The sequence below is a fragment of the Canis aureus genome, chromosome 13, assembly GCF_053574225.1.
Source record: "Canis aureus isolate CA01 chromosome 13, VMU_Caureus_v.1.0, whole genome shotgun sequence".
NCBI lineage: Eukaryota > Metazoa > Chordata > Mammalia > Carnivora > Canidae > Canis > Canis aureus.
The window spans coordinates 49,204,592-49,217,502 of NC_135623.1; the positions used below are offsets into that span (position 1 = coordinate 49,204,592).

The 12,911-nt window shown below is 36.1% G+C and overlaps 1 protein-coding gene across 2 annotated transcripts in view; it reads left to right on the top strand.

The window, feature by feature from the left end:
* The window catches only part of HCFC2 (host cell factor C2), a 41,670-nt gene extending 29,093 nt beyond the window's left edge, over positions 1-12,577 (top strand). Inside the window, exons 13-16 of one of the 2 annotated variants that reach the window (XM_077846125.1) lie at positions 266-403; positions 2,122-2,307; positions 3,214-3,499; positions 7,788-12,577. In XM_077846125.1, the coding sequence (XP_077702251.1) occupies positions 266-403; positions 2,122-2,307; positions 3,214-3,499; positions 7,788-7,795 (618 nt within the window). In that variant the 3' untranslated portion in view covers positions 7,796-12,577. Of the gene's footprint in view, positions 1-265; positions 404-2,121; positions 2,308-3,213; positions 6,801-7,787 lie in introns of those variants that run through there. The other variant, XM_077846124.1, reaches the window with a different exon arrangement.
* Positions 12,578-12,911: the final 334 nt, after the last annotated feature.

Genomic DNA, 12,911 nt, shown 5'->3' on the forward strand with positions numbered 1-12,911 from the left:
ATTGGAAAGCATGCTAACTCCAGCTAGGTTGATAGTACAGAGCTACTGACTTGGAGAATGCCTGTCACTCCCTGTGTTTGAATTGGCATCCCTGTTTCACTGTCAGTTGACCTAATCTGTTAAGAGTTTATTTACTTATGAGCTATTAATGTTGTGGTGTTTACCCATATACCTACTTGTAAATCACTGCATGGATTTATTAAATCTTGAAGTGTCTTATATGCACAATAAGAGTCCTGACAAATTTTTCTTTTTCTGAAATTAGAAGGAGACTCCTTCAAATCCAGTGGCCACAATGAAAGCAGGAGAACGACAGTGGTGTGATGTAGGAATTTTTAAAAATAATACAGCTTTGGTGAGCCAGTTTTATTTGCTGCCAAAAGGAAAGCAAAGCATCTCAAAGGTAGCTATTGATATATTTCCCACGCTGTGGGTTATAAGTTTCACGAATTAGATCTTTTTTTATAACCCTGATTCAAATCGCTTGAATGCATGAAATTGGGATCTGTTTACAATCTATAATTGAGAATTTTATATGCCTCATTATCTTGTATTCCTTTTTAAGGCACTTCTTATGCATATCATAAGCAGGTCACTTAAAAAACCTTATACAATCACTGGGCTGGATTCTGAGTCATAAATTATATGGTCTAGCCAGTATAGATAAGGATTTTCAAAAATATCTCTAATTTTGTAACCTGGTGTGTTTAGAGGATGGGGCATTTTTTTTCTTACTAAGAAATTTTTTTAAAAAAACGATTTATTTTAGAGAAAGAGCATGTGTGCAAGTGTGCACATCAGGGGAAGAGCAGAGGGAGAGAAGCGGACTCCCCACTGAACGTGGAGCCTCTATCTGAAGACCCTGAGATCTGATGTTATGACCTGAGTAGAAATCAAGAGTTGGACGCTTAACCATAAACTGAGCTACCCAGGCATCCCTTTACTGAGAATTTTTTAAATTCTCGATTTCACAATTTAAAAAATGTAAAAGCCCTTGTATGTTATTGAATACAATCTAATTTCTCTTAATTCTGAAACCCCTTAAAGAAGAACTCACATATATAAAAGAGACATTAACCCTTAGAATTATGAAAGAGGTGACAGCTCCAAAGCACTTCGAACTAATTTCTTTTTGGCATCGGGTATTTCAGAGAGTGAATTGCTTAGACCTGGACAAATGAAGAACTTACCATTTGTCGTTACATTTTAGTTTCTCCAGTATTACTTTTGATATCTTTTTCATACAGAATTCTTCCAATTCTTGACAAAAATAGAAATCCTGGTAAATAATTCATTAGTATTATACCTAATGAAATTTCTGGCTGTAGTTTAATTTCACATATAAGGAAATAACATATCTAAGGACTAATAACTACCTGTTTTTCCCCAAAAGAAAAACAGAGCATTAAATTTAAAACCAGTAAACTTTGGTTTGAATTATTAGTTCCTGTGCTCAACAATGTGACTTTGGACAAGTCACCTATTTAACCTCTCTGAGACTCAGTTACCTCATCTATAAAATAAAAATGATATAGCTCCCTTAAAAATGGGAATGATGCATTAGCACTACCAGTCTCATGGTGGTACAGTGAGAGTTAGGGAGAACATGTAAACATTGTTTGAAAGTTGTGAATGTTATGAACTTCCTACCCACAGTATGCAGTCCAGTAATTTAACATTTATTCGGCATTTACTGAATATTAATTTTTAAAATGCTGTGTACTACATGCTAGTCACTTTTCTGTCATTGTTCCTGGTTAGACTATTTGAGAGTAATTCTTCTGAGATCTGTACTCTAATTAAGTTTACATGGATAGTTGTTACTTTGTTTATAGTGGTTGTCAGTGTTTTTCTACCTTCATATTCCTCATGTGCAGAATACGCTTACATTTCTCTTTATAATCAGTGGTTTTTAACTGGAAAGAGCACTTTTTCCTCTGGGTAAGAATCACCAGTTTATGGGCTTAGTTGCTTTTGGATTGGAAGGATTATTCCATGTGTAAAAAATGGATATAAAAGTGATTTAGAACCTTAAAACAAAATTCATTCTTTTAAAGTTTTCTTGTTTAATGAAAAAATGATTAATTGCACCTTTTGACTTTTGCATATATTACATTTTAGATAGGAAATGCAGACGTACCTGACTACAGTTTACTTAAGAAACAAGACCTTGTTCCAGGCACAGGATACAGATTCAGGGTTGCTGCCATCAATGGTTGTGGAATAGGCCCTTTCAGCAAAATCAGTGAATTTAAAACTTGTATTCCCGGTTTTCCTGGAGCTCCTTCTGCAGTCAGAATTTCAAAGGTGAGATGTCAGGTCAAGGCATGGTGATTTAATTATTGATATTTTGTACATGAAGTGAAACTGTCAGTTTAGAGATTCTTGTTAATATCTGATGAGAGATATCTCTAAAAGGGATGGATTAATGTACACCTGAAACAAATGTAATATGTGTCAACAGTACTTCAATTTTTAAAAAAAAGTTAAGTCTTAAAAAAATAAATAAATGGCATGGAATTAAAAGTTTAAAAAGGGCAGCCCTGGTGGCTCAATGGTTTAGCGCTGCCTTCGGCCCGGGGCGTGATCCTGGAGTTCCGGGATCCAGTCCCACATCAGGCTCCCTGCATGGGGCCTGCTTCTCCCTCTGCCTGTGTCTCTGCCTCTCTATCTCTGTGTCTCTCATGAATAAATAAATAAAATATTTTAAAAAAATAAAGGTTTAAAAAATGTTTGGTAATCATTCGTAATTTTAAGGACCAAATTTCAAGCAGAATTACAGCATCCAAATTATAGAAAGTTAGGGAAATATACTTCATATTAACTTTGTTCTTGTTGTATGGAACCAAAGAGTTTGTGCTGGAGAATTTTAATAGAACACATGAAATTGAATTATATTTTATCCTAAGGTCCTGCCCCTCTTTAGAGAAGAAAAGATCTGCTTTCAGGTAAGAAAAGTCCCTTTCTTAGGATGGTACAGGCAGACATTTAAGCTTAGTTATGATATTGAAATGTGAGCATGAATTTAAACATTGTAGGTCCAATTGAGGTAGGTTTTTAAAAATCATTAATAAAAGTTCTAGTACCTAATGAAGTTACTGTAGCAGAAAACAGTATTTTGTGTTCTAGAGATAAACTCAACATTATACGTGATATTAGAGAAAATTTCAGAACTTTTACCTCGTTTTGTTTTGTTTTTCTCCTCTCTTCAAGAATGTTGAAGGTATCCATCTCTCCTGGGAACCTCCGACTTCCCCTTCTGGAAATATTTTGGAATATTCAGCCTACTTGGCTATCCGCACAGCACAAATACAAGATAATCCAAGTCAGCTGGTGTTTATGAGGATTTATTGTGGTCTTAAGACATCATGTATAGTAACTGCCGGGCAACTTGCAAATGCACATATCGATTATACATCCAGGCCTGCCATTGTGTTCAGGATATCAGCAAAGAATGAAAAGGGATATGGACCAGCTACGCAAGTTCGATGGCTTCAAGGTAACAATAAAAAAGCACCTTTAAATTGAATTTTTTTTTTTTTACTGAAGCTATTGTGATGATTATTTATTAGTAACTGGTTATGAAGATTTGTCATTTAAAAGAGTATTCTCTGTATTTCTAGCACTTATGAGTTTGAGTTTGTAAGTTGTTCTTAAAATGTATTTGCTCAATTTTAGATTCAAATAAACGTAGAAAAGAAGCAAAGACTCTCTGAAAATCAGTATATGGATTCGTCCTTACAGTTATATAATTGCTTTTCTATAAAAGAAAATAGTAAAATTAAGATAAAAGCTAGAAGGCTTTATTACCCCAATATCTTTTCTAAAGGCCATGTAACTCAGTCATCCTAGAGTTATTGAGATGATTCTAGTAACTGGCTGTTGTACACTGTGCTGTCTTAAATAGTAGTAGATGTTCTCTCCATTGTAAAAGGCCCCGTCTTTGAGTACTCCCTCTAACTTTATTATTCTAGATAAGCAGCAGTCCTCTTAACAATGTCTTCTACTGAATAATATTTGTGATACTAATTTTAATAAGCCGCTATTTGATTCATTTCTTTGTCTATAGTTAGCACAGAGCTTAAGAAATTACAAAAGAAAGAAAGAGGTGAGTTTAGAAACTCTGGTTTTGAATTTTTATTATTGTCCAAGAATCAGAGCAAAATACAAAAAGAATAATGGGTTTTCTTGATTTATACCTGATATATTGGAATATATTTTTTGGCCAAAGCACTTAACTTACCTGGTTCTCGATTTCCTCATTAATAGAAGAGAGAGTTAAAAGAATTTACACTTAAGGTTTCTTTCAGCACTAAAACTCTCTATTTTCATCAGAAGCAAAGTGTATCTGTGAACATTTTAACATCTGTCTTAATGGCTCTAACTTTGCTTTTGCTGAAATTAATAAAATGTTCGAAATTTAAAATTTGAAATTGAAGTATTTATGTCCTTCTTATTGCAGAAAGAAACAAGCACCTTAACAGGACACAAATTTTGAAATAGTGTTTTAAACATTTGTAAGATTTTTGTAAATGCTCTAAATGTTTTATTTTTGCATTGTTTTTACCTCAAAATTGTATAAACTTTTTTACAACTGAAATATAAGCATTAGACAGCTCACTCAGGTCCCATTGCAACCTTAAAGATATAGATAGGCATTATGAATCCTCTGCCACGGGTAGCTTGTTTTGAACCTTTTCGGAATGTCACGGTTCCACTGCCTGTTCAGATCTGGATTGGAAATACAGAGCAATAACTTCACATAAAGTATTTCACACTAGGAGCTGCAATAACTGCACAGGCCCAGGCCTATCTCTTTTATATCATGTAACCTTATGCCAGTTTAAGTTGACTGAGTAGCTGTGTCCTCGAGCTTCACATAGAATACTCCCAGCCAAGATGGATTTAATTGTGCAGAATTGATATATATGTATGTTCCAGTTACTAATTTAAAGTGTATAGAATATTTTAATATATAATTTTTGTAAAGAACTGGGATTTTTATACTACAGTATTTGTAATTAATGTGTCTCACTAATTAAGTTTCTCTTGAAGAAAATATGCAAACTGTTAGACACATGATGAGTGATTTCCAAACTCTAAAGGTAAAATAAATGCACTACTATGGTGTTGTTAGAATACCTTTTTTGTGGCTGTATGAATCTTTAATCTTTAAATGTGTATTTTTTAAACAATGTTTACAAGGAGCTTCTCTGGTTTGTTATGTCAGCATCTCCCTTGGTGAGAGCTTCATTCTGCATTTGTTAAATTCATATGCTTTGCTTTTAGCATATGCTTGCTTTTTGCACTAGTAGAATTTTAACTTACCTCATTATTATGTTTGTAATCATTTGTATAGCTTCCATAATATGTCTGATATAGGCTAAACAAATACTTAACCAAAGTTAAATGGTAAGCAATTTTGCACATATTAAATGCTAGGATTTGTTTTGTATATGTGTGTGTTTAGTTATAAAAAGAGTAAGAATGGAAAAAAAGAGTAAGAATGGAAAGGGATAGTATATGTTTCAAGTCCAATTATTTTAATGATCTGTTGGCTTTATTAGAAAAAGGTCTCACTTTTAACTCCTTATTCTCTGCATTAATTAACAATTTGCATCTTGAAGCACTTCTCTCAATGACAAGGACGAAGTTGACTTTAAGCAAAGAATAGAATATTTGTTTGAGTGTGCACATTTATACCTATTTAGTATCTGGTTTAGTTTACTTTGCTTACATGCCTCAACTGTGCTGTGAACCTGTGGTTCTAACATACAGCCAATTTTCTAGTGAGAAAGGCAGTCTTTCTGTACCAAGGGATTTGTGAAAATAACAAATGTTTTTTACTTTGAGAACTAGCCCAGATTCTGTCACAATTTTTTGGCATTTGTACATGAAGCACTGGTCACATTTATTGGTGACTGAAAAATGCCATTGAGAAATCTCTGTGGCCGGACATTCATAGTTAATAACAGAGCTTTGAGCTGCATGTTCATGAATAAAATGGACTAGCATAAATAATAAGAGAAGTACATTTGGCTTCCTATGATTGGCACATTTTCTAAGTGAGGCTACCTGAGTAGCAGTGGGCTAGATCATGCAGATATCTTTCTTAAGAGGATTTATGCTGAGTTAAAGGACTTTCTCTACTCCTCCCTGCTGGATAAGCAATTCAGATGTACAAGCCTTTGTGCCACAGTCCTCTCCCTGGGCTCTAAAACTTTGGTTCACATAGGTAGTAAATAGATTTTGATGTTGCATGCTCTTAGAATTACGTTTTCTAAAGAATTGTATTGGCTTCATTTTAGTTTAGTAAACTGTTTTGGTAATTTAACTAGAAGTAGAGTATTATAAACTCACTTTTATCTGCATTAAAAAAAAAAAAAACAGAAATAATCTGATTGCATGTATGAGGCCCCCTTGCCCTGTAACCCATTTATATAAATACAATCATCTATAAGAGGGTAACACCGTTGATCCATTATTTCAAAGACTTGTAGCGTCACAAAGATTTGTTCTGCTTAGAGATATGGTCTACTATAACTGAAGGTATTTTTATTTTGAAAAATTGCAGCACTTGTAGCATAAAAATCATTTGTAACATTGGCTATGAAGAGATAATTAGTATTTAAAGTTACTGTAGTAATATGACCATGAATGAAATAGGTTGCAAAATAGACTTGGTCTCTGACTGCTTAAGGTATAACTGACAGTTAAGTTTTCCAAGACTGATTTTAGACAGTTTTATGTATCATGTACCAATGATGTGTAAAATAAAGCACCTTTCCTATTATAACCAATTACAGGTGTTATTATTTTGAGCTATATGAGAGAAAAATTAGTGATGGCAGAGTAAATCTGTAGAAATGTTGATTTTATGTTGTTCACTTAAAATAACATAGGCAGTCTCGTAAAAAATAGACTGTGTCCCAAAACTTGTTTTCACGTCAGTGGATTGTGTTTGGAGTCATATTCTCATAGAAATGTAAGCCAATATATTCCTAACCCTTATTGTGGCTGAGTTAGTAAATGAAAAGGCACATGGCTCCAGGAAACCGATCTGAACTGTTGTCACCTCTTTTTTGTTCTCTATTCACTCTTAATCTTTGGTCTTTATGCTTACCCATTTTAATTTACAGCAGTGAGATTTCTGTCCTGCTTCTCCATCAAAATGGCTCTAGCAAATGTCAGGGATAACTTCTCATTTCCCAAATCCAGTGATTACTCTTATCTGTCATAACTTAACCACTCCCTGGACACTTGGACATTTTCTTGGTTTCTGTGATACCGCTTGCTCTCTCTTTCTGTACCTTCTCCTGTCTGTGGTCCCCTTTTCCACTTGCACCTGCCTCCATTTTTTCAAGAGTCCTGTCCTTTTTCAAGATTTCACTATGAAGCCTTTCCTGACATCCTCCAAATCCAGGTAGATTTGACCACTTCTTGTGCTCCCACTACCCTTTGTCAAGCCTTCTGTCATAGCAGCCTAAAAAACATTGTATCTGTACTTGTTATTGCTTTCTCCCTCTCCCAGAATGGTAGGTCTTTGAGGCAGAGACTGGGTCTTCATATTTCTTACATATCAGCCATTTTAGCTGATACTTAAATAAGTTAACACATGATTAAAGGGAATTGTCACCTTTACATCTCTACATATTCTCCCTCTCTCTCAAATCGGGGTCAAAATGGGAGGGAGGCTCTGATAGGGAAAGAGATTTTTGCAGACTTAGTAAGCCTCTGGAGGAAATACTAACTCCAACTTTGTCTTATCCTACCCTGCTCTTACTTAGGTTCCTAAGAGAAGTTCTGGGATAAATAAATGATGTGTCACATTGTGCCTGGCTAAAAGAGATGTAATATAGGTATGTATAGATCTCAGGCAAAAGTGTTTTATCTAAAAAGATCTGAGCATTTAGTGAGATTGGTGCGTGTTGCTGGGATTATGATTTTTAACATTGGATGATCCAGAAAATGAGTTAAATATATTTCCAAATTATTTCCTTGTAGCAAAGCCATGGGCAATTGTCTAACATTAGAAAAAATCACGTACCTACTTAATATTTAAGCATGGGGATTGCTGCAAGACATGGGACACCAGCATTAGTACGTATCAAGTCAGAACACTATTGTCACCTCTGAGCTTATAGAACAAAGGATTCTTACCCTACTAGAAAACAACATGACACTGGCATAACTTCCTTACACATTTCCCAGTTACAGTTGGGAGTCCCTGTAGCATTTCTGTAACTCAGAAAGACGTTTTTTTCTTTTTAAATCATGCCTGGAAAAACATGAACTATCACATTCTGGGGAGAAAAAAATTCTATGAACTGAATGAAAAAAAGAAAAGGCTATAAAATCCAAGGATACCAGCCTCCTTCAGGATAGATTCCTGTATCTCATTAGTGTCTCTTTGCTTCTTTCCTGTCCTCTGAGGAACTAAAATTTTAAAAATGTCCACTTGTGAGATTGTTAATTTCAGCAAGGTCATCTGAAACTGTGTGAGGTTCTTTTGTGTATTTAGTATCTTGAATGAATTGAATTGAGCAGCCTGGAACTTAAAGGTCATCATATTCGTAGTCTGATGACCACTGCTGCCATGAACCTCACATCCACATCTTGAGAATACAGGGTTATAAGGCATTTGGCCTTAAATTGAAAGCAGGGTAGGAGGTTATAGGTATGAGAGATGGAAGCAATGGAAGGATTCGTTACTTCCTAATTAGATTTCTCTGCTTCAACCAAAAGTCAGAGTATTTAGAGATATCAGAGTGTTTACCCCTGAAGATAAAAGTGTAAAAAGTATGAGTTGATGGCATATCAGATATGAAAGCAATTGCAGAGAAGGAAATGGCCCCCTTTCTACCCACTCCCCCTTTTTGGTCTCCTTACCACTCAGAGACAAGAAAGCTAAAGGAGGGATCCCTGGGTGGCTCAGCGGTTTAGCGCCTGCCTTTGGCCCAGGGCGTGATCCTGGAGACCCAGGATCGAATCCCACGTCAGGCTCCCTGCATGGAGCCTGCTTCTCCCTCTCCCTCTGCCTGTGTCTCTGCCGCTTGCTCTCTCTCTCTGTCTCTCATGAATGAATAAATAAATAAAAATCTTTAAAAAAAAAAAAAAGCTAAAGGATCCATTGTTCCTCGGTGTGAGCAGTGAGGAAAGCAAAGGAGAACCTGCTGTGTCTGAGCATATACAGGTTAAAAGTAAAAGGTAGGAGCTGGTGTTTGTTCTTTTTTTTTTAAATTTTTTTATTATTTATTTATGATAGTCATACAGAGAGAGAGAGAGAGGCAGAGACACAGGCAGAGGGAGAAGCAGGCTCCATGCACCGGGAGCCTGATGTGGGATTCGATCCCGGGTCTCCAGGATCACGCCCTGGGCCAAAGGCAGGTGCCAAACCGCTGCGCCACCCAGGGATCCCTATTTGTTCTTGAACATGGAATAATTCTGTCCACTAGTATAAATCATGGTCTAGTAAATGTCCAGCTCTGATCTAAAGGATTATTCATTCCTTGTATCTGAGAAGATAGAGTGGAAATTCCTTAAGAACTTGAGAAAGGTGCCCTCCTAATTTCTCAGTTTCTTACTGCAGAGGGAGGAAAAAGCTGCAGGTCCAATACTGGCCTTCCAGAATAATAAAAGTGCAGATGTCCCACGTATAGTGCAGCATAGCATGTGAGACAGTGGGCAGCGTCCTGAAGGTCTGACTTTGTGACCCTGAGCGCTCCCACTGCCTCTGGGGGTCCAAGATGGTGGAGTAGCAGCACCCTAACTCACTGTGTCCTGTGTTTACAAAGGTGTCTTGCCACCAGTTGCAGTATAGCACCCCTGGTGGCCTTGTCCCTTCCAGTTTAAAGATGGGTGAGATTTTAGGTCTTGTAGCAGCTGCCTCTGGGACTTTAAAAATAGCTACAGCAATGTCTGGAACTTTCTGATGAGTTGGCACACCTGTGTTAGATTAGACCCAGCTGGGGAGTTGGGACCTGGAGAATACTTTGTGACTTCCCCATTTCCTGGGAATGGGTTGCAGGCCTTTTGTTGCCAGGCCTAGTCGACCTCTTGAAAACAACTGCCTCACCCAAGATAATAACTGTAGCTTGCCCTGTTTGGGTAAAGGGGCTGGATCAAATGTTTCAAGATCTTTTGTTTTCTTTTTTCTTCTTTTCAAATTTTGAAATTGTATACCAAATTAATAATTATTTTCCTGAATCAGGAAAAATTGCACCTTAACTGTGTCTTATTTAATCTGCACGATGGCATTGCTAGCAATGAGCCTGGCAAAGACATGATTGCAAAATTGTTCTGACATTTGTGTGACAAACCTAACACCTGTTATTGATCAATGTGGAGAAACAATAACTACCATGCACTTTCTGTATTTTTGGATTACTTTGTATGTAAGCACACTATTAGGAGAATGTGCCAAAGGGAATCTGTATTATTGAAAGTCAACAGAATTCAGTAAAGAGGCAGGATCTTTGTCCATTATTTTGGAATTTGCATCACCTGTCTTTTTTCTCTGCTTTATACAAATGATTATATCCAGTGAACAAAGTAACCAGTTAACCAGAATCAGACTAGTGACTGATTCAACTTGGCAGAGCAGTCCTGTAATGCTGCCATCTTGTGGGATCCTGACCTTTGGGAGCCTAGTTAACTTCTGTGAGGAATAGCCCATACTCGTTCCTCTTTTCCTATTATCGGCTACTTCTCCCCATCAGTTGAAATAATTAGCTGATAGTCAGTACACAGCAGTGACTAAAATATGGGGAGATATTCCCTTTGTTGATGAAATTATGTGGTAAATAATCGTATCTTTTTTCTTTTAAAATATTTCTTGCAAAAAAAAAATATTTCTTGCAAAATAAAGACATGTGTTCAACTTTCAGCATAAGAACTAGAACATTCTCAGATACCCAGAATCCTCCCATTTGTCCTTCCCCATACATCACACAAGGCAAACATTTTTCTGGATTTTTTTGTTAATTCCCATGTTTTTATTTATGGCTCTACCATCTCTATATGTATCCCTAATAGTATATTGTTTAGACTTACCCGATTTTGAACTTTCATGTAAATGCTTTCATGCTGCATTATATCATTCCGTGACTTTTTTGACATTGTTTTTGAGATTCCTATCCCTGTTTATGCATGTAACTGTATTTCATTTGTTTTCACTGTTGTATAGCATTCCATTGTATGCTAAATCACGGTTTGTTTATCTGTTCTTCTGTTTGTGGAGTTTGGGATGGTTTTCCATTTTGGGCTATCAAACAATGCTGCTCTGAACATTCTGCCAATTATAGTGTAAGCTCCGTGAGGGTGAGGATTTTGTCTATTTGGTCTGATCTTGTCTGTTGAGACATTCACAATGTCTGGAACAATGCAGAGCACATGGTAGATGCTCAAAAAATATTTGAGGAATGAATGAGTTCTTGTATATGTCTCCTGGTGCACATGTACAAGATTTGCTCCAGGGCACTTGTTTTCAAAGTGTGGTTGAGGTACCCTTAGGTTCCCTGAGACCCTTCCAGGGGGTTTGTGAGGACAAAATTATTTTCATGAAAATACTCAAACATTATTTGTCCTTTTCACTCTCATTTTTCATGAGTTTAAATATTTTCCAGATATGATGACATCTTTACTCTGAGAACTAATCAAGTGCATTCTTGTGTATAACTGTGTTTTGAAAATGCCTCTGGGGAGATTCCTGGGTAGCTCAACATTTTGGTGCCTGCCTTTGGCCCAGGGCGAGTCCCAGGATCGAGTCCCACATTGGGCTGGGCTCCCTGCATGGAGCCTGCTTCTCCCTCTGCCTGTGTCTCTGCCTCTCTCTCTCTCTCTCACTGTGTCTCTCATGAATAAATAAAATCTTTAAAAAAAAAAAGAAAAGAAAATGCCTCGGTTTTAGTTTCTAATATGGTAAAAACTGATAAATATAATAACCCATGGGAAAAACAGCTCTTTGAAGTCCTCAGTACTTTTTAAGGATATAAGGAAACCTCCTTGCCTGAGACCAAGCATTTGAGAACCACTGCTCTAAGAAGCAGATTTTACTTGGTCATGCTAAACTGTTTCTTAAAGCATTTGTACCAGTTGGTATTCCCTTGGCAATGGTTGAGCTCCATTGCCCCATATCTTAGCAAACACTTGGTCTTGACTCTCTTTTATATTTGCCAATTGGGTGGTGATTACATTGTGTCTTACTGTGGGTTTAATTTGCATTTCCCTGATTACTAATGAAATCGAGTGGGGTTTTTTTTCATATATGAATGTGTTTTCTCTTATGTGAAATATTTATTCATATCTCTTCCCCATTTTTCTATTAGGTGTGTGTCTTTTTTTCATTGATTCATATGATTTCTTTACACATTCTGGATACCAGCCAGTTCTTTGTCATGTATATATCTTATCCCAGTTTATGTATTACCTTTTGTGATTATATCAAATCTGTTGATCAGCCTGGAGAAAATTGGTATCTTTCCAGCAATAAGTCTTCTTAACCAAAAACACTGTGTTTCCATTTATTTGGTCTTCTTTTAATAACTCTCAATAAACTTTAATGATTTTTCTCCACAAAGGCCTTCTTGTATTATATTAAATTTCTTCCTAGGAATCTTATGTATTTTTAATGCTATAGTAAATTTTTTAAACTTATAATTTCTGTTCTAACTGGTCATTATTAACATAATGTTGCTATGTGTTGATTTTGAATCCAGCAACCATGCTAAATTTTTATTTATTTTAATAATGTATCTAGATGTTCTTTTGAGTTTTTTTATGTAGTTACTATCAGCAAATAGTGACAGTTTTCTTCCTTTCTGATCCTTCTACCTTTTAAAAAATTTCTTCTTTCATTTCTGCACTGGCTGTAACCTGTAGTACAATGTTGAAAAGAACTGATAGTGAACATC